Source organism: Phyllostomus hastatus, unplaced genomic scaffold (genome assembly GCF_019186645.2).
Source record: "Phyllostomus hastatus isolate PE091 unplaced genomic scaffold, TTU_PhHast_1.1 phas_scaffold_182, whole genome shotgun sequence".
NCBI classification, from domain to species: domain Eukaryota; kingdom Metazoa; phylum Chordata; class Mammalia; order Chiroptera; family Phyllostomidae; genus Phyllostomus; species Phyllostomus hastatus.
The window spans coordinates 30,863,650-30,882,085 of record NW_025334013.1 but is presented as its reverse complement, the minus strand read 5'-3'; the positions used below and the strand labels follow the sequence as shown (position 1 = coordinate 30,882,085).

The 18,436-nt window shown below is 44.0% G+C and overlaps 2 protein-coding genes across 3 annotated transcripts; one reads left to right on the top strand and one right to left on the bottom strand.

Moving 5' to 3' along the window:
• The first annotated feature begins 855 nt into the window (after window positions 1–855).
• PRDX1 (peroxiredoxin 1) lies at window positions 856–12,937 on the top strand. The gene is made up of 6 exons (XM_045859123.1): window positions 856–1,003; window positions 2,933–3,049; window positions 5,501–5,654; window positions 6,165–6,287; window positions 6,623–6,753; window positions 12,586–12,937. The coding sequence occupies exons 2-6, from the start codon at window positions 2,944–2,946 to the stop codon at window positions 12,669–12,671; spliced, it is 600 nt and encodes a 199-aa protein (XP_045715079.1). The 5' UTR covers window positions 856–1,003; window positions 2,933–2,943; the 3' UTR covers window positions 12,672–12,937.
• On the bottom strand, window positions 12,762–18,207 carry MMACHC (metabolism of cobalamin associated C). 2 transcript variants are annotated; one of them, XM_045859121.1, is made up of 4 exons: window positions 18,113–18,207; window positions 16,129–16,323; window positions 15,318–15,470; window positions 12,762–14,888 (listed from the first exon to the last, which is right to left on the bottom strand). In XM_045859121.1, the coding sequence occupies exons 1-4, from the start codon at window positions 18,191–18,193 to the stop codon at window positions 14,469–14,471; spliced, it is 849 nt and encodes a 282-aa protein (XP_045715077.1). In that variant the 5' UTR covers window positions 18,194–18,207; the 3' UTR covers window positions 12,762–14,468. The 2 variants fall into 2 exon arrangements, with proteins under 2 accessions (XP_045715077.1, XP_045715078.1); XM_045859122.1 differs by having other exon boundaries at window positions 15,429–15,470.
• Between the last annotated feature and the right edge of the window lie 229 nt (window positions 18,208–18,436).

The following is an 18,436-nucleotide window of genomic DNA, read 5'->3' as shown; positions in this document are numbered from 1 at the left end:
AAAAAAAAGGAAGAATAATGATCAGCACTGAGGGTGAGCAAAACTTAGCTTCAGAGGAATTCTGGGGATGAGCCAAGGTCAGGAATAGCTTCAGAATAAACAATGCTTCAGTTGAGCTTTTTAAAAAAGATTTTATTTATTTTTACAGAGGGGAAGGGAGGGAGAAAGTGGGCGGGATCACCGATGTGAGAAACATTCATCGATTGCCTTCCCGATGTCCCCCATCCCAGGAACCTAATCTGTAACCCAAGGCATGTGCCTCAATTGGGAATCCTATCGGGAATTGAACTTTCGGTTTGCGGGAGCTGGCCCAAGCTACTGACCCACACGGACCTGGGCTTGACCTAGTTTTTTAAACCACAAATCACAGCAGTGACGTATTTCAAAGATTCCGTCCAGGATGTGTGAAAAGGATGGATGGGGGATGGAAAGCAGCAATCCAGTAATTGGAACAATGGAGACTGTCTATGCAGACACTTAGAGGAACTGAGGATCAGCACTGAGGCAGAAGATGGGAGGACACCCCCGAAAGGGGGGCGCATTATTTGGTTAGTTCACAGGGCTTGGTGTGGTTAAATGTGGTCTTAGGTGAGCAGTAGCGAGATCCCTAGCCTGGTTTGGGCTTTAAGGGCAAGGCACGCACCACCGTCCAGGTCCTGAAGAGATCCTGCATAACTGAGGCGTTAGGGATTGGAGTCTATCAAAAGTGTTTGCCTCACTCTCCGACCCCAGCCTCAGGCTGCGAGAAGCGGGGGATTTGCACTTTGGGCACCCGATCCCGCCCCAACGGAGGAAAGATAAAGCGCTGAGTCATTCCGGTTGGGTGCAAAGGATTTGGGCGGGGCTCTGGCCAGATCCCCCTCCTCTCTTCTCCTTCAGTACGCCGACCCTTTCTGAGTCTCGCGAGAGTACAACAGGCTATAAAAGTAGTGCCGCGTACTTACACACGCTTTTTGAGTCTGCTTCCTGACGTGCTTCGTGTGGTGTTTGTATTTCAGAGCCGGTGAGTGTGTGGGCAGCGCGACCTCTGCGAGCGGAGGCCTCCGGGAGCGGAGCGCCCGCTGTCCCGCTGGTCGCCTTTTACTCCTTCCCTTGGCGCGCCCGCCACAGCTGGGATTGCTGTGACTGGGGAGGTGGCCTTGCGCGGCCTACTGAGTGAGAGTGGTCAGGCGGTTCGCGCACCTTCACACGGACCCCTGCTGTGGGTCCCGGGTGAACCTTGAGGCTAAGGTTGGCTGGAGCTTCTTCCCCCGGCAACCCAGGCAGAAGGCACTGATTGGCTTGGAAGAGCAGGCTGGTGGTAGTGGGTCCCTTCGATTAGTTTCCTGCCGGGATGCTCGAGAAGCTTCTAGAATGGACTGACGTGAGGTCACCCGTTCGTCATGTGTAGGGGTTAAGGCTGTATCCAGTCTTGGGCCGTTACTACCTGTGAAGCTACGGATATTAAGATTGCCTTCCTCGCCCTTACTTTTCTATTTGCGGAATGGGGGTTGTGGTGATCCCAAATGCCCTCGTTAAAGACTTCTGTTCCGCGGGTGATTTCCTAAGTGCTGTGGTTGAAGTGGTGATGGGAGCGGCGGGACCTTAAGTGGAGTTTGGGGGCGTGGTTTTCGCCAGGGAGGTTTCACGGTCTGATCTCCGGAAAAGGTCCAATGGGCTGGAAGTCCCGCAGGCTTTCTCTGATTGGTGGGTCTTTAGCGCAGGTAGGGGTCACCTGGAAAAGCCTGTCTGGACGAGGCCATTTATGTTAGGGTCACACCCTGTATTTGCTCGCCAAGTTGCCACGTCCCTTAGCTGGTGCGTTTTTTGTTGTTATTCAAGATATTAAGCAGCAGAAAGGTTGAGATGTTCAGTGCTCACTCAGCATTTTTTTCGGTTGTGGTAGTATGAACTAAAAACTTCGGCACTTGAAAATTAGCCTCTTGAGGCTTTCAGACCGATGGTTTGAAACTCCACTTAAGGTCCCGCCGCTCCCATCACCACTTCAACCACTTCAACGATGGTTTACTGAGTCTAAATCTTAACTCCTTGGTGTTGACTTGGGTGAATCCAGTGTAACATTGCATTTTAGCAATAAATTGATTTTTGTACTTACTGCCCCAGGATCTTGGTTCTGAGGTCATAAACCCATTTATCATTTTTGGAAGGACTTCTAGGGCTTAAACATGACAACTAAAGTTTTGAAATTGAGCAGGTTGGCTTTAGGTATGTGTTCTTGGCAAATCTATGTGGAGAATATCAAGTGAGCTTCCCACATTATGAAGATAGATGGAAGCACAGTCCAGGGAAAGGGCAGCATTACTTGCTTTTGGGAGTCAGGCACTCTGGCATTGTGCCTTTGGTTTGAGAGTCCCCTCTTCAGGTTTGAGAGTCCCCTCTCCGTTTCTGCATAATGAAAATTTAGAGGAAATTGCCATTGCACAAATGACAGCTCAGAAAATGTAATAGAGTTGCTTCAATTTGTAAAGAAATTGCTGTTTTTATTATTCATTTATTTTTAGAGAGAAGGGAAGGGAGGGAGAAAGAGGGAGAGAAACGTTAGTGTGAGAGAGACACGGGATCAGTTTGCTTCTTTATGTGCCCTGACCTGGGACAGAACCCTCAACCCAGGTAATGGAACTGTAGAGACGTTACGTTTTGTGGAACTAGGCCCAACCATCTGAGCCTTACAGGTCAAGGCTATAAAGAAATTGCTGTTTTTAAATGAAAACAAGAGCTAATATTCAGAGATGTGTGGTATCTGCTTTTGTTTCAAAGGTTGGAAAGCTAAGCTTATGCTTCCTCCTATTGTAATGTAAGTTAATGTATTTATTCCAGGCCACCAGACAAATCCTTTATTGTACTACAGCTAAGTCTAAGTAGATGAAGGGTGCTGGTTAGCTAGAGAAAGAAGACTTGTCTCAAATTTATTTCCTCTTTTTATCTTTTCTAGCTGATAGCAAGATGTCTTCAGGAAATGCTAAAATTGGGCACCCTGCCCCCAACTTCAAAGCTACAGCTGTTATGCCAGATGGTCAGTTCAAAGATATCAGCCTCTCTGACTACAAAGGTAAGAGCAATTACATTAGATTCATTGAAATGCAATTATTTTGCTATTTAGGGATGGCTTGTTTGATTTTTGTATTTTTGTATGTTTGGTTGTAAAATGATTTATGTCTCCTGGGTCATGGTGTTTTGGGTGCCAAGTGGTGATTATCAAGTTATTACAGGGTAGTTATTCTAGATCCAGACTATTCCGAAGAAAGCACATGCTTCATTATGCCTGAACATAGTAGCTCAGTTATCTTCTCAGTACTCCTCAATTGTCTTATTGGAGATAGTCTCATTATCTGTCTCATTATCCCATTGTAAGAGGTCTTCAACAGTTTAAAGTCTCACAGCCCCAGTTTGGAGCTGTGACACTGCTTGTTGGGTTTATGAAATATGTGTCATAGCTACTGTATTATTAGAGAGTTTAGGCACATTTCCTTGATTGTTTTTCCCCCAGAGGAGAGTTGGTGTCACAATTGGAACAACAGCTCTCCTTTTTGTTAAGCTTCATGCAGACACATGTCAAGTTCTAATAAGGCTCTCATTTACCTCACAGTTGGGAGCAGCTGGGTCTTCTGGGATAATTAAGACTAGATTCCTTTTTTTTTTTTTTCAGGTCAAAGTCAGGTGACAAGTATGCCTTTTTTAGTGATATGTAGTAATCAGTCCACGGAGTCAGCTTTTGGGTAGAATATGTGACTAGGGTTCCTGGCACATTACACTTGTTGGTTGGAATGAGAACAGGTTAGTGGGACCCTATGGGGGGACCCTTCTGGCAAACATGGTAAGTAGGATCATAGGGAGTTGACTCTGTCCTGAAAGTAAAGGCAGGATGTTTAGGAAGAGCTGCTTCCTTCCCTCTTTTTTTTTTTTTTTTTTAAGATTTTGTCTATTTATTTTTAGAGACAGGGGAGGGAGGGAGAAAGAGAGGAATAGAAACATCCATGTGTGAAGGGAAACGTGGATCAGTTGCCTCTTGCATGCCTCCACCTGGGGACTTGGCCTGCAACACAAGCATGCGCTGTAACTGGGTATCAAACTAGGAACCTTTCACTTCATGGGAAGATGCCCAATGAACTGAGCTATGTTGGCCAGGGTTTTCTGCCCTCTTTGAAGCTGCTTGTTAGGCAGTGCCCTGGAGAGGTTGTTTGGAGAAGTTTCTAATGATTCTGATTTTCAAAGTGAATGTCAAAGGAGCAACTTTTTTTTGACTCTCAAACATAGCTGCTTTTTGTGAGTATTTGTTCTAATAGCTCAGCCCATGACATGTGAGAGGCTACCTGGTCAGTTAAAGATCTACTCAATTGGTCATCTGAGTAACTTCAGTAAAATTCCAAAAAGAAATCCTGTTTTCTATCAGGATTTTTGGAATGTTTGCCATATAAAAATTTTTTTAAAAAATTAATTTAACATAACATTATTCTCTTAATTTTGATACCTACATTAAAAAAAAGATTTATATTTAGAGCGAGGAGAAGGGAGGGAGAAAGAGAGGGAAACATCAATGTGTGGTTGCCTCTCATGCGCCACCTACTGAGGACCTGGCCTGCAACCCAGGCATGTGCCCTGCCTGGCATTGAACCAGCGACCCTTTGCTTCTTAGTCCAGCACTCAATCCACTCTAAATCCACTGATCCATATTAGCCAGGCCTGCCATATAAAATTTTTCTGTCAGGCTTGTTATGGACACGTTTGTGGTGATTTAGGTGATCACTTAAACCTTTCTGTTCCATGACTGTGTTCATTGTGAAAGAAGTGCAAAGGCTCTGACTTCCTCTTTTTGGTCTCTCACTGTCCTGCAGCAGAGAATCCAGCATCTCAGCTTTTATTAGGCACTGATTGTAAGCATTGGCATTGGGCTGTCCAGTAGATAACTACATTTTTGCTTTTCTTCATTGGAGAACTTGGTGTCTGCTAATTTTAACTACCCAGAGAAGATCAAAATTATACCAAACAGTGTTTGTTCTCTAATTGGCAGCTAATATGGAGACAGAAAAATAAAGCATCTACTGGGAGGAACTTTTTTACATGCAGTGCCTCCTGCTGTAAGAGATTCTAAAAGTAGCTGCTAGGAGGCTAAGCGACATTTGTGTTTGAGCATTTTGGTATCTAACATTTGTCTCTGGTATCAACTTAAAAAGGCCTCCTGCCCTGACTGGTGTAGCTTAGTGGGTTGGGTGTCATCATACAAACGGAAGGTCGCTGATTTGATTGCCTGTCAGGGCATGTGCCTGGCTTGCAGTCCAGGTCCCCTATTGGGGGCATGTGGGAAGCAGCTGATCCATGTTTGTCTTGCACATCAGTGTTTCTCCCCCTCTATTTTTTTTCCTTCCTTCCCCTCTAAAGATAAGTAAATAAAATATTTAAAAGAGAAGTCCTCCTTTTCTATGGGAAAATGTCTTTAGTTTTCTATATAAAGCAAGGATGTCTGTTTCAAAGGCTAATTTGGGGCTTTTGTTTTTTTTTCTAGGAAAATATGTGGTGTTCTTCTTTTACCCTCTTGATTTTACCTTTGTGTGCCCCACGGAGATCATTGCTTTCAGTGATAGGGCGGAAGAATTTAAGAAACTCAACTGCCAAGTGATTGGTGCTTCCGTGGATTCTCACTTCTGTCACCTGGCATGGTAAAGCTGTTGGTCCATTTGGCATATGGACTTTTTTTTTAAAGATTTTATTTATTTATTTTTAGAGAGGGAAGGGAGGGAGGGAGAGAGAGAGGGAAAAAAAAAACAGAAACATAAATGTGTGGTTGCTGCGGGCTGTGGCCTGACTGGGAATCGAACCTATCATGCTTTGGTTCGCAGCCCGTGCTCAATCCACTGAGCTACGCCAGCCAGGGGCATATGGACTTTTTAACTACGCATGAACTGGGATATGGAAGCTTTGGCAATAATGTTTCTCTAGTATTGGCTTCTGGCTTCTCATGGAAGGAGGGTAAAGGCTCTGACTTCCTCTTTTTACTTTCTTATTACCTGGCAGCAGAGGAGAAGCAGCTTGGGTTGCATCTGAGTATACCCAAGTTTGATGTTTTTTGGGGGAAGTGAGGTAAGGAATGTTGGAAGGGGGATATGTAGGTACGGTTAATATATTTGCTACACAGGAGTTTGAATGAATGTGTGTGCCTTTTGCTGTAGGGTCAATACACCCAGGAAACAAGGAGGACTGGGACCCATGAACATTCCCTTGGTGTCAGACCCCAAGCGCTCCATTGCTCAGGACTATGGGGTGTTAAAGGCTGATGAAGGCATCTCATTCAGGTATATACCTGCGGGAATGGGTACTGACGTTCATCAGGAGAGGTATGACTGCCTAAGGGCCTTCTATTTGGAGAAGGAGCCCTGATCTGTACAGACTCCTTTCTCATTTTATTTTTTTTTTACTAGTTTTATTGAGAAATAATTAACATACATCACTGTGTTAAGTTTAAGGTGTACATTATGATGGTCTCATTCTTTATGTAGGGGCAGCCTCATTAAGGGCAAGGCCTGTGCAAGCCTGGGAGACTAGCCCATTCTATTGCTTCTGTATTCTAACAAACCAGTTTTTAAACCTGTACTGCCTTTTCCTCAAACCTTCAATCTCTTCTTCCCAGGGGCCTCTTTATCATTGATGAGAAAGGTATTCTTCGCCAGATCACCGTAAACGACCTTCCTGTTGGCCGCTCTGTGGATGAGACTCTGAGACTAGTTCAGGCTTTCCAGTTCACTGACAAACATGGGGAAGGTAATTCAGTCTGCCTGGCAACAAGACAACAGAATGGTGGTAGAGTGGGAAAAGTGTAGGGACAAAGTCTATCAAGAAGGAGGGTGATTATGTTCCTTCAAGAAATTGAAGTCTCTGAATTATAGTGGGTTATGGGGGGTAGGGTAATGAAAAAGCTTGGGAAGGAGAATATAAAGGCTGTATGTTATTCCAACTGTATATTCCCAGCTTTTTCCCTGCTCATTTAGAATTATTCACTGGTCCACATTTAACTTATTACAGGAGTGTAGGAAGATCTTGTAGGTTATAAAGGTGAAATGAAAGGTTGAGAGCCACATCTAGAGTTAAAGTTTGCCACCTTGAAGTGTTTACTGGGAGAAGAGTTAATATGTGTAATCCATACTTGTTTTATTGGGGTTTTAAAAAATAAAAGTAATATATGAGTAGCTTTGAAATTGGAAGATAAAGTTAGGACTACTACAACTTACCCGAAGACAATAAGCAGATACAGCTAACACATCTCAATTTTTTTGTTGTTAAGATTTTATTTACTTATCTTTGGAGAGAGGGGAAGGGAGGGAGAAAGAGAGGGAAGGAAACATTGGCCTGCAGCCTAGTCATGCGTCCTGACTGGGAATTGAACCTGTGACTTTTTGTTTTGCAGGCCAGTGCTCAATCCACACCAGCAGGCCACACCAGCTAGGGCTATTTTTAAAAAATATATTTGAGGAGAGTTAGAGCTAGAAGGTTTCAGATGAAACATCAAGGTCCTTCACTTAGAAGTTTCAGGGTCAAAGATAATGTGTGTGTGAGTCTGACCTTGTAAAATCTAAACACGACTGAGCAGATACCACTTAAGGATTTTATTTTATTTTATTTAACTTTATTATTTTATTTATTTTTAGAAAAGATTTTATTTATTTATTTTTGGAGAGATGGGAAGGGAGGGAGAAAGAGGGGGAGAGAAACTTTGATGTGTGTGAGAGATACATCGACTGGTTGCCTCTCACAGCCCCTAACCAGATACCTGGCCCACAACCCCAGCATGTGCCCTGGCTGGGAATCAAACCTATGACTTTTTGGTTTGCAGGCTGATGCTCAGTCCACTGAGCCACACCAGCCAGGGGTCAATTTAAGGTTTTTAGTTTAGCATTTGCTAAGTATAGGCCCTTTTCTTATTGCTTCAGCACTAGTACTTCTCTAACATACATTTTTAAAATTGATTTTCAGAGAGAAACCCTGATTGGTCGTTCCACTTATTTGTGCATTCGCTGGTTGATTCTTGTGTGTTCCCTGACCGAGGATCAAGCCCCACAACCTTGGCATATGGGGACAGTGCTCTAACCAAATGAGCTACCTGGCCAGGGTCTCTCCTTAAGTATTCTGTTTGCTGATACTGAACTACTTGATCCCAGCTTCTGAATTTGTAAGGCTGTAGCTTTTTTACTCCCCTCTCCATTCCCCAGTAGTGTTGGTATGAGACAACCTTATCCCAACTAGTAGTTAGTTTACTTTTAAAGACTTAGTTCCTGTGGCTGTAGGTGCTGGGTATGGGGGGTTAGAGGATCATGAACCCTACCCCCCCAACTTAATGTAATTGAGAACAGGATAGTTGTGATTAAGTGCTACAGAATCAGATAAAGTGCACAGGTGAACCTGGACAAATTTTTTGTATTATTATATTTTCTCTAGAAGTGAAGTACTTCAAACTAGCTTTCTAAAGGTCTTTGAACTCTTGATACTGTGATTTAAAGAAGATGGAAGTTGTTATTCTGGATTAGTGGTTATCTGTTCGGGGGACCCAAAAATGAAGCTTGGCTAGAGGGGGAGACAGGGATTAATAGGGACCAATGAGCACTGATATCAGAAGGCACCTTTTGCAAGTTTGTGTGGGACTAGATTGAGGGAGCAGAATGCTGCTGAGACTGCCCCCTAGTGGGGGGTGAGTACAAAGACCAGAGGAGTGGCAAAATTGGCCCCTTTACTGGATTTTCTGAAAGGATCTTGCTACTGGGCTAGACTGTTGAACCAAAGCATCTTGACTGGAGCTTGCTTCTTCAGGCTCTGTTGGTCTCTGCTGCTTCCCATCCCACTAGAACAGACAGCTTTCTGTGTGCAGCCTTTTGTGGCTTATGGTAGTTAACATTTGAGAGCCTGTGAATACTAAGCACTTTTCATGAAGTACATCACATGTGTTGTTTATTTGACAAGTAACCCTACCTTCCTGTTTTTTTTTTCTTTTTTTTTTTTTCAAATTAAAAAAAAAGTTTTTTATTTTAGAGGGAAGAAGGGAGAGCGAGAATCGTCAGTTTGTTGTTCCACTTATTTATGGTTGATTCTTGTATGTACCCTGACTGGGGATAGAACCCACAACCTTGGCATATCAGGATGATGCTCTAACCAACTGAGCTACCTGGCCAGGGCCCTGGGGTTTTTTTGTTTGTTTGTTTGTTTGAGATGTAATTGATATAACATTAGTTTCAGGTGTGCTATATAATAATTTGTATTCATATAACCTACATTCCTGTTTTTAAGGACCAGTAAAACCAATACTTAAACACAGCACTTATTCATAGTAAAATGTTGGAATCAAAAATTAAAGCCCTTTTGCTTAAGGTAGTTAAAATACTAAAAAAGTTGTGTATAGGGCCTTCTGTGTTGGGGCCATTCTCTCATGCTGAGATTTTCTTTTTTTTTTTTTTTTCCTTAAAATATAAAAAAAAATATTTTACTTATTTATTTTTAGAGAGGGAAGGGAAGGAGATAGAGAGAGAAACATCAATGTGCGGTTGCTGGGGGTCATGCTGCAACCCAGGCATGTACCCTGACTGGGAATCGAACCTGCGACACTTTGGTTCGCAGCCCGCGCTCAATCCACTGAGCTACGCCAGCCAGGGTCATGCTGAGATTTTCATGGCTAGTGTCATTTTCTTCTTGGAGAGTCATGGTACTTCATTTGCGCTTGAAAGCTGGTGTATGTGGTACCCAAACAGTTCTGCTGGACTCCATATTATTATTATTACTTTTTAAAGATTTTATTTATTCATTTCTAGAGGGATAGGAAGGGAGGGAGAGAGGGAGACAGACATCATTGTGTGGTTGCCTCTCGAGAGTACCCCCTGCCACTGGGGACCTGGCCTGCAACCTAGGCATGTGCCCTGACCGGGAATTGAACTGGAAACCCTTTGGTTCACAAGCCAGCACCCAATCCACTGAGCTACCCCAGCCAGGACTATTTTATTTTTTTAATCTTCACCTGAGGACATTTTTTATTGATTCTAGAGGGAGAGAAGAGACATTGATTTGTTGCTTTTCTTTTTTTAAGATATTATTTACTTATTTTTAGAGAGATAGGAAGGGAAGGAGAAAGAGGGAGAGAAACATCAATGTGTGGTACCTTCTCACATGTCCACTACTGGGGACCTGGCCTTCAACCCAGGCATATGCCCTGACTGGGAATTGAACAGTAACCCTTTGGTCTGCAGCCCAGTGCTCAGTCCACTGAGCCATACCAGCCAGGGCTAGACAGAGGAATCTTTTGATTTCCTGTTAGCAGCTAGTACCAAACTTTTGACTGCCTGTGACCTGGTCTTTGCTTTTATGCTGCTCTTTGTTCCATGGAGCTTGTTTATGCTTAAGATCTGTGTTTTAACTCTTTGGTGCCACTAAAGACAGTAACCGTGTAGTAATCAAATGGGGATTTCAGGAAAGTAATGGCAGCTGGGCCTGTCATTTAGCACTTGTTCCATCCATACCTTGCTCCTAGACAGGTGGATGCAGTCTTGACATTTGAGGCTATTCCTTGGACTGAAAGGGTCTTCCCCTCACTTAAGTGAGATTTTTTTTTTAATCTTTACTGAAGGAAATGCTTATTGATTTTAGAGAGAGGGGAAGGGAGGGAGGGGGAATGGAGAGAAACATTGGTTGGTCACCTGCCGTATGTGCCGAGACTGGGGACTGAACCTGCAACCTAGGCATGTGTCCTGGCTGGTAATAGAATCTGTGACACTTTGGTTCACGGGAAGACACTCTAAGTGAGCCACACTGGCCAGAGCTGAGCAAGTGAGACTTACTGCTTTGTTATTGGTAACTGTATGTCTTTTAGAAGACAAGTAGTTAAAAAAAAACACACACACACAAAAAATCAGTGGAAAAATCAGCAATGGTCCCCTTGCCTCGTTTTCTTCAGATTAGCCAAATGAACATTGCTAGCTCAGGATCCTCAGAGGAGTGTAGGAAAAGGTTGAAGGCTGTGCTTTTTGCATGTGTGTGAAAGATTCAAACTCAGACCTTTTGCTTAGCAAGGGGTAGAAGGCAGGCTGCGTGCATGCAGGGCCTTCTGACTTAAAAGAACACTGAGGAGGAAGAAATAGCTAGTGTTACAGGTTTAAACAGCCCTGGCTTTGTCATTTATTTAGCTTAATTTTTTCTTGGGTATAGGGGCAAGTCATTTAACTTTTTACATCAATTTTTATTGTGGTTTTACAAACATATGACATAATTTGTCATTTTAAGTGTACAATTCAGTTGCATTAATTCTCAATTCACATTGTTGTGCATCCATCACTGCTATTTTCTGATCTTTTTCATCATCCCAAACATACTGAAACCATTAACCCAAAACTCACCATTCCCCTCTCCCTCCAGCCTTTGGTAATTTTTGCCTTGTGGCAAATTTACCTATTTTAGATATTTCATGTAAGTGAAGTCATACAATGTTTTTCCTTGTCTGGGCATATGTAGCATGAATCAGATCTTGTATACCACATTTTGTATATCCATCTGTTGATGGACACAGGGTTTTTTACCTTCGGGCTATTGTGACTAATGCTGCTAGAATATTGGTGAACAGGTGTCTGAGTACTTGTTTCTAATTATTTTGGGTAAATGCATAGGAGTGGAATTGCTGGGCCATGTTTAGCTTCTTGAGAAACTGCCAAAGTTTTTCATAGCAGCTATACCATTTTATAGTCCCACCAGCAATACCAAGGGTTCTCTATATCCTTACCAACACTTATTTAGAATTTTTTTATACCATAACCATCCTAGTAGGTGTGGTAGCTGATTGTGGTTTTGATTTGCATTTGCAATGTTAAGCATATTTTCATGTGCTTATGACTATTTGTGTATCTTTGGGGAAATGTCTATTATTTTTCTGTAAGTTGGGTCTAATGTCATTCTTTTGCATGTGGAAATCCAGCTGTCCCAGCACCATTTTTTGAAGAACATGTAAGCTTATTTTTAAGAATAGTGTATTGGAAGCATACATAAAATTGCAGAGGACATGAATACACATTTATCTATTGTCTGCTGTTAACAGTTCTTGCCTTATATACTTTATACAGGTTATTTTTAGAACAGAGGATATAGTTGAGGCTGTTGCTTAATTTTTTTAAATTAAATTTCAGCCCTGGCCAGTTGACTCGTTTGGTTGGAGCATCATCCCATACACCAAAAAGTTGTAGGTTCAGTCCCCAGTCAGGGTACATATAGGAGGCAGCTGATTGATGTTTCTCTCCTTTCCTCTCTCTCCAAAAACATAACAAAACAAAAAAAATGTATGCTCAGGTGAGTTAAAAAAAAACTAAATTTCAAGTGCTGAATCAATATGTAATCAATTATATGTAATAGTAACAGGGCTATGGTGAAGATTAAATGGCATGTTTGTTGTTAGCCTTGCACTAAAAGGCTGAATGATCTAGACTAGTAGGTTAGATTTCCTGGTGCTTCAGTGATTTAGCCCCTTTAGGACTCAGATTTGGTTTTGAGGCATCCATTTGTCCATGGGAGGAGGGCGGAGGATGGAGCTCACTGCTGAGCAAATTATTAACTAATGGTAATGTTCTCTTACAGTGTGCCCAGCTGGCTGGAAACCTGGAAGTGATACCATCAAGCCTGATGTCCAGAAGAGCAAGGAATATTTCTCTAAGCAGAAGTGAGCACCGGGCCATTATAGGGTCATGGCGGCAGTGTACAGCCATGAGAACAAAACCTCTCTTTTACTATTGTCATGCTTAAAACACAAGATCTTAGATTTAGGCCAGATGTGGTCTGGGATAAAACAGGCCTTTCCTGCAGGGTTTGGGGAGGCCAGCCTTTCTTTTTCTGGAGGAAATGACCTGAACATATGAAGCAGGCCAACTGACGTGTACAGTAGTGGGGCATCACCATTCTTTGTGTAGTTTCTATTAAACTTGAACTGAGACCTTGTCGTTTGTTTATTTTAGAGGGCATTAGCCTTTGATTTACTCTTTGCTTTCCTTAGGGGAAAGTGAGATGTGAGAGCTGCTTCAGAATCAGGAAATTATAGAGGGGGAATGCAAATAGGGAATGGAACTAAACCAGGATATTAACATTTTGTTTCACTATATTTGGGGAAAGAGCAAGACCTGCTGTGGTGTTGGCCATAGCCCTTCAGTTTATTTTATAGGCTGCATTGTAGATTACAGCTCCAGTGACATTGATTTCGTGGGCATTTACCCTTTACACTATTGGGAAAGCTGCATGAGAACCTGAAGCTTGGCTTCGTCTGATAAAAGCCTGCTACTGGTTCTGTAAAAGATCAGAATTAGAGGTTCTGTACCTTTGGAACAGAAAGGGGGAGAAGACCTAGCACATGGGCTGGTGTTTGTAGGGTAGGACATATGGTATCAGAAGCACAGGGTTGAATCCTTCTCACTTTCCCTGGGTTCTAGGGTTGCTTTGAGGGTAGCCCTTTTTTGGGCCCTCGTCATTGTCCTGAGGTAGTGGTGAGTGTTGGGATGACTCCTGGGCCCTTGTGGTTAGGGCAGATTCAGAATGGAGAATACTTCAGTGTGTGCTAATGGTGATCTTCCGGACACTTGACTTTCATCAGCTATCCTCAGCCTACTGATCCCTTCAGTATTCTATACTGTGAACAGCAGTGCAGGATTCCCAGGGCCTTCAGTAACAGGTGACATACTGCTTACTGTAATGCTAAGCATTGTTTCTAAAATGCATTACAGCCCTGGTCAGCTTGACTTGGTTGGAGTGTCATTCCAGAATTGAAAGGTTGTTGGTTTGAGTGCGGATCAGTGCACATTCCCTGGTTGCAGGCTCAGTCCCCAGTTGGGGTGAGTGCAGGAGACAGCTAGTCAGTGTTTCTTTTCATGTCTGATGTTTCTCCCCCATCCTCTCTCAAATGAGAATAAACATTAAAAAACCTTACTCAGCCCCTAAAACAACACTGAGACACTTTATGTTTTTTTTTAGGTTTTTATGTTAAGAGGGGAAGGGAGGGAGAAAGATGTAGAGAGCAGACTCGTTGCCTCTTGCATCCCTCAAACTGGGGGCCCAGCCTATAACCCAGGCATGTGTTCTGACTGGGAATGAAACCAACAACCTTTTGGTTCTCAGGCTGGCACTCAATCCACCAAGCAACACCAGCCAGGGCCAGAGACATTTGTACCATTACTTTGAGGATTATTGCCCCTAAACTATCAAGTAGCATCTTGCAGCACTGCAGAGCATACATTCCAAAGCAGATAGGAATTCTGGATCTGCCGGCCCCGTCCCATTGAAATAATTAGTTGACTTGGTCTTAGATTTCTTGACAAAATGTCTCTAAGCCATGTTATCTTCATTGAAGATCTCTACTATAATTCTTTTATCAAAAGTAATTTACCTAAAATAAAATCTATGCCTTGCCAAAAGTCCTAGCAAGTACCACTAGTGTAAATAGGGATCCCATGGGGAGCAGGGGAGGGGAGAGGATATCAAGGACCAGGAGTTGCAGGTGGTGAGGCCCTGGGGCTGAGCCACCCTTGGGTTCTGCTGGGATTCTGAGGCTTGTTGGGTATGAGTGTGGTCAAGAGAAGCTCTGGGGATGAAGAGCTAGGCTGCTCTGAGGGTTGGGCCAAGCCCAACAATGCCAAGCGTTGGGCAGGTGGTGTGGAAAAGTAGGCCTTCTGTTCTTCTGAGTAGCGCTCCTGAGGTGTCACAACATCCCTGTATGCCCAGTCACGCCAGTGAAAATTGAAGCCTTCAAGCAGGGCAATTCGGTCAGCTCTTGCTGGTACACAGTCGAGGGGTTTAGTGGGTGGCAGATCTGGCACCTCTACTCCTGGCAGCAGCACTACCCCTCGAATGGCAAACCAGCCCCCAAATCGGGGATGTATGCACACACCTGATATATGCTGGGGAGGGTAAAGAAAAGTAAGGTCACGAGTGTCACCTTGGCACCAAGTTCAATTACCATCAGTGCAACTAAGCTTACTCATTTGTTACTCAGTGGACAGTGACTTCACATGTGAACCTATAGCTGGGCAACCTTTTCATGAACCTTTTCTGGCCATGAGGAAGAGTTTCGGAAGCTAAGCATCAGCTTCGAAGTCTCGGCACTGATCTAATCACTGCTCTGCCCCCTCCATTTTGTAACAGGGTTTTACAGACTAGGTTCTCGGACGTGGTGTCTCAAGGTGGGACTCCCAGAAAGCACATGGGGCTGGACCTCTGGATTGTGCTACAAACTCCTTTTCCCATGGGAGGTGGAGGAACCTGAGACCTGGTATCTTGATGGGCCTTGACCATTTTCTGTCTCTAGTCATTCATACTAGAACTCTGACCTGGGTTCCCCAGGGGTCAGCCTCTACATCCTGTCGTCGGTAGAAGTAAGCAGCCCCTGCCACATGAGCTGCTGTCTGGGCCAGAATCTTGGGGCGCCGGTTGGGGTGTACCTCGTAGTCAGCGATGACTTCCATCTGCAGCTCTGGGAGGCTCTGGGATAGAGGACAAGATGGAGGCTCCTTTCAGCATGAGAGGAATCATGACTTGTCCTAGAGAGCCCTAATTCCTGTTAACATGGTCCAGTCCTCAGAAGTGATGTTTGAAGGGAAAACATAACCTTAAATTTGGGGGAGGTGCTCCAGTGTGAAGAAAATGATATTCTGTCCAAGAGGGCCCATGTTTGAAGGTCTTGCTCAGAAACCTCCATAAGGGGTGACTTGGCTCTGCCCTTCAGAGTACCAGTGTATGTGTATATATGGAAGCATGTACATGTTGAGTGTGTGGTGGGGAAAAACTGTTTTGTCCTCAAAAGGCCCCAAAGGCAGCATAAAGCTTCCAGGTTAGGGTAAAGATAGGTGAGAGATGCCTGGGGGATGTTGGGCTTATTTCTATTTCACTTGGAGGTCAAGGAAGTCTGGTCTGAAGTTCACAGAGTTGCCCATCAGGGTAGGATAAGAATGATTTCAGACCTGGGGGGTTGCTAGAGGAAGGTGGCTGAACCTGGACTGAGCAGGCAGAACAGGGATAGATAGTAGTAATGTCAAGGTTGGCTTTAGGATATCCTAAAGGTCTAGATACTGCACTGAACTTGGAGGAGCTTGAAGCAGTTGCAGACTGGGGAAGCTGGAGGAGGATATGAATGTGGCTCACCTCTCTAACGCGGCCCAGATGGTAGGCCACACACTGGTCCACAGGGTCAGTCAGTGATTGGAGGTGGCAGCTCTGCAGGAAGGGCTTGAGGGCCCGGTCAAACATGGCAGGTGTGCTGAGTACCAGGAAAGCCAGGGTAGGTCCTGGCAGGTGTAGCTGGAAGGCTGGAGGTAGGAGTGCATTGTACCATGCCACCTGGAACAGAAAATTCATACCTTAACCTGGCATTTAAGGCTTCATATATATTTTTTCTTTCTTTAATTTTTATTTTAATTGTTCAAATACAGTTTTCTGTCTTTTACTCCCATCCCAGCCCACCCCCTGACTTCATATATTTTGCCCCAGCCTCCAGCTCATTCACTGAATCCTTGAATTTCTACTGATGATCTGTGATGTGTGTTTATGGAGGACTTGCCTGAATTGGACAGGATGTTTAGAATACAGAGGCAGAGAACTCTTGAACAACTAGGAACAAAAAGAAATTGATTGCACTGTGATTGGTGTAATGAGAGGGCCAGGTGAAGGTCCTCTGAAATCAGAAAAGGCTTCTTGGAAGCTGTGTCTTTAAGGCTGAGAAGCAAGCCGACAGGTTGATATGGGGAGGAAGAATCTCGTGTATTCTAAATGGAGGGGTTAGCATAAACAAAGAGAGGTGAAAAGTACAGGGCATATTTGGAGAATAGCAAATTGTCTAATTTGATAGAAGTAGAGGGTTTGTAGAGAGAAGCAGAGGGAGAGAAAGGCTGAAGAGAGCAGTAGGAGAAAGATTGGCTTTGAATATCAACTTAAGGAATATGGGTCTAATTTGGTAATAACACAGGGCCATTGAAGATTTAAGGAGCAAACTGACTTGATCAATTTTGAGAAAGATTAATCTGGCTGCAGTATGGAGGACAGATTGGAGGCAAAATGACAGCAAGGAGTCTACTGAAGTAAATCTAAATAAGAAATGGCCTGGACCAGAGCATAGATGTGTTGGATGGAAGAGAATGGATTTGAGAAATTCGGAGATGGATTCCTAAAGGTCCTTGTAGCTGATTGGATGTGGGGTTGAGATAAGTAGGAGCCTAGAATGTCTGGCAGGTCTTCAGTACAATAGCTCCAACTGCCCAAGTCCACCTGACCCACCAGATAGCATCCTTACTGTCCCCCATACCTGCTACCTACCACCTCCACGCCTGTACTCAAATTGTTCCAGATATTTGGGATGTATATAACCCTTTTTCCTTCTAATCTGTTTTCATATAAAGCTCAACTCTATCTTTTCTGGAAAGTCCTCTCTCTCAAACTCGACCAAACTTACCCCTCCATCTACATCCTCTGCCAGCACTGCTATGGGCCACTCAGTGGAAGGGGTGAGAATAGCCTGTCTCTTAAACATTAGGCAAAGGGCTCACTGAAGCTACATAGCTCAGTGCAGGAGGCACTGGATATGGAGGAAATGGACTTATGTAAACAAAGGAAAGTTGTGGAGCCAGACTTCTGTGTAATTCAGGTAGAGTTTATATAAACAGCCCACTGCTAGCGACTGGCAACATCGTGAATTATCCTTCTGCTGGTGGGTAGAACAAACTAGCCAGTTGTTTGCTTGCTGAACAACAGAAATGTCCTTTCCTTCTCAAATGTCCTAGACCCTAGCCATGCAAACGTTCCAAGCCTCGCTCTCTCCTAACTCCTTCAGGAAACTTCCAAAGTGACCCTGGCCCCAAGGGTGCCTTTCTTCCCGTCAATTATGTAAGTGACAGAGCTCAAGGTCACTGGATCATATGGTGTCTCTCATTAATCAGTCCGGCACTGTCTGGGGGTAAAAGGACAAATATGCAACTGCTCCTACCTACCCAAGACCCCTTTGACAATGTCCTAGTAGATCGGATGGACGCGGGAACAAAGGAGCTCGGGAAGGATCAGAAGGCTTCCCGGCCTCACGCCACTATCACCGCGACTAATACACCTCACCCTAGAATCGCAGGAAAGATAAACCAACCTGGAAGGGGTAAACCTCGAAGCCAAAAGGGCACAACGTGTTCTCAATTTTCTGCTTCAGTTCTGTGACTTGAGGGTCCATGCTGAACGCTACACGCCAAGCTTGCTGGGAAATGGAGTCTCATAGATAGCCTGAGTCGTTAACTTTCAGGGTAACTTGGACTTCATTTCCCAAAAATTTGTGGGACGCATAGCGGGACTCTGCACGATGCATACTGGGATACGTAGTTCATTTGGTCCTCAGAAACAACCACTGTAGAATCAGAAAGACTAGGTTTCCCGGCAAGCTCTATGGTAGGGGTGTGACTGCACGTATTGCCTCCAT

Bases quoted from the DNA above. Each gene is read 5' to 3' on its own strand.
- PRDX1 (XM_045859123.1), top strand. From the start codon at position 2,944: ATGTCTTCAGGAAATGCTAAAATTGGGCACCCTGCCCCCAACTTCAAA. The intron at 6,288-6,622 runs GTATATACCTGC...TCTTCTTCCCAG, and splicing joins GATGAAGGCATCTCATTCAG to GGGCCTCTTTATCATTGATG. The intron at 6,754-12,585 runs GTAATTCAGTCT...GTTCTCTTACAG, and splicing joins CACTGACAAACATGGGGAAG to TGTGCCCAGCTGGCTGGAAA.
- MMACHC (XM_045859121.1), bottom strand. From the start codon at position 18,193: ATGGACCCTCAAGTCACAGAACTGAAGCAGAAAATTGAGAACACGTTG. The intron at 16,324-18,112 runs GTTGGTTTATCT...TTTCTGTTCCAG, and splicing joins TCGAGGTTTACCCCTTCCAG to GTGGCATGGTACAATGCACT. The intron at 15,471-16,128 runs GTGAGCCACATT...CCTCTATCCCAG, and splicing joins ATCTGGGCCGCGTTAGAGAG to AGCCTCCCAGAGCTGCAGAT.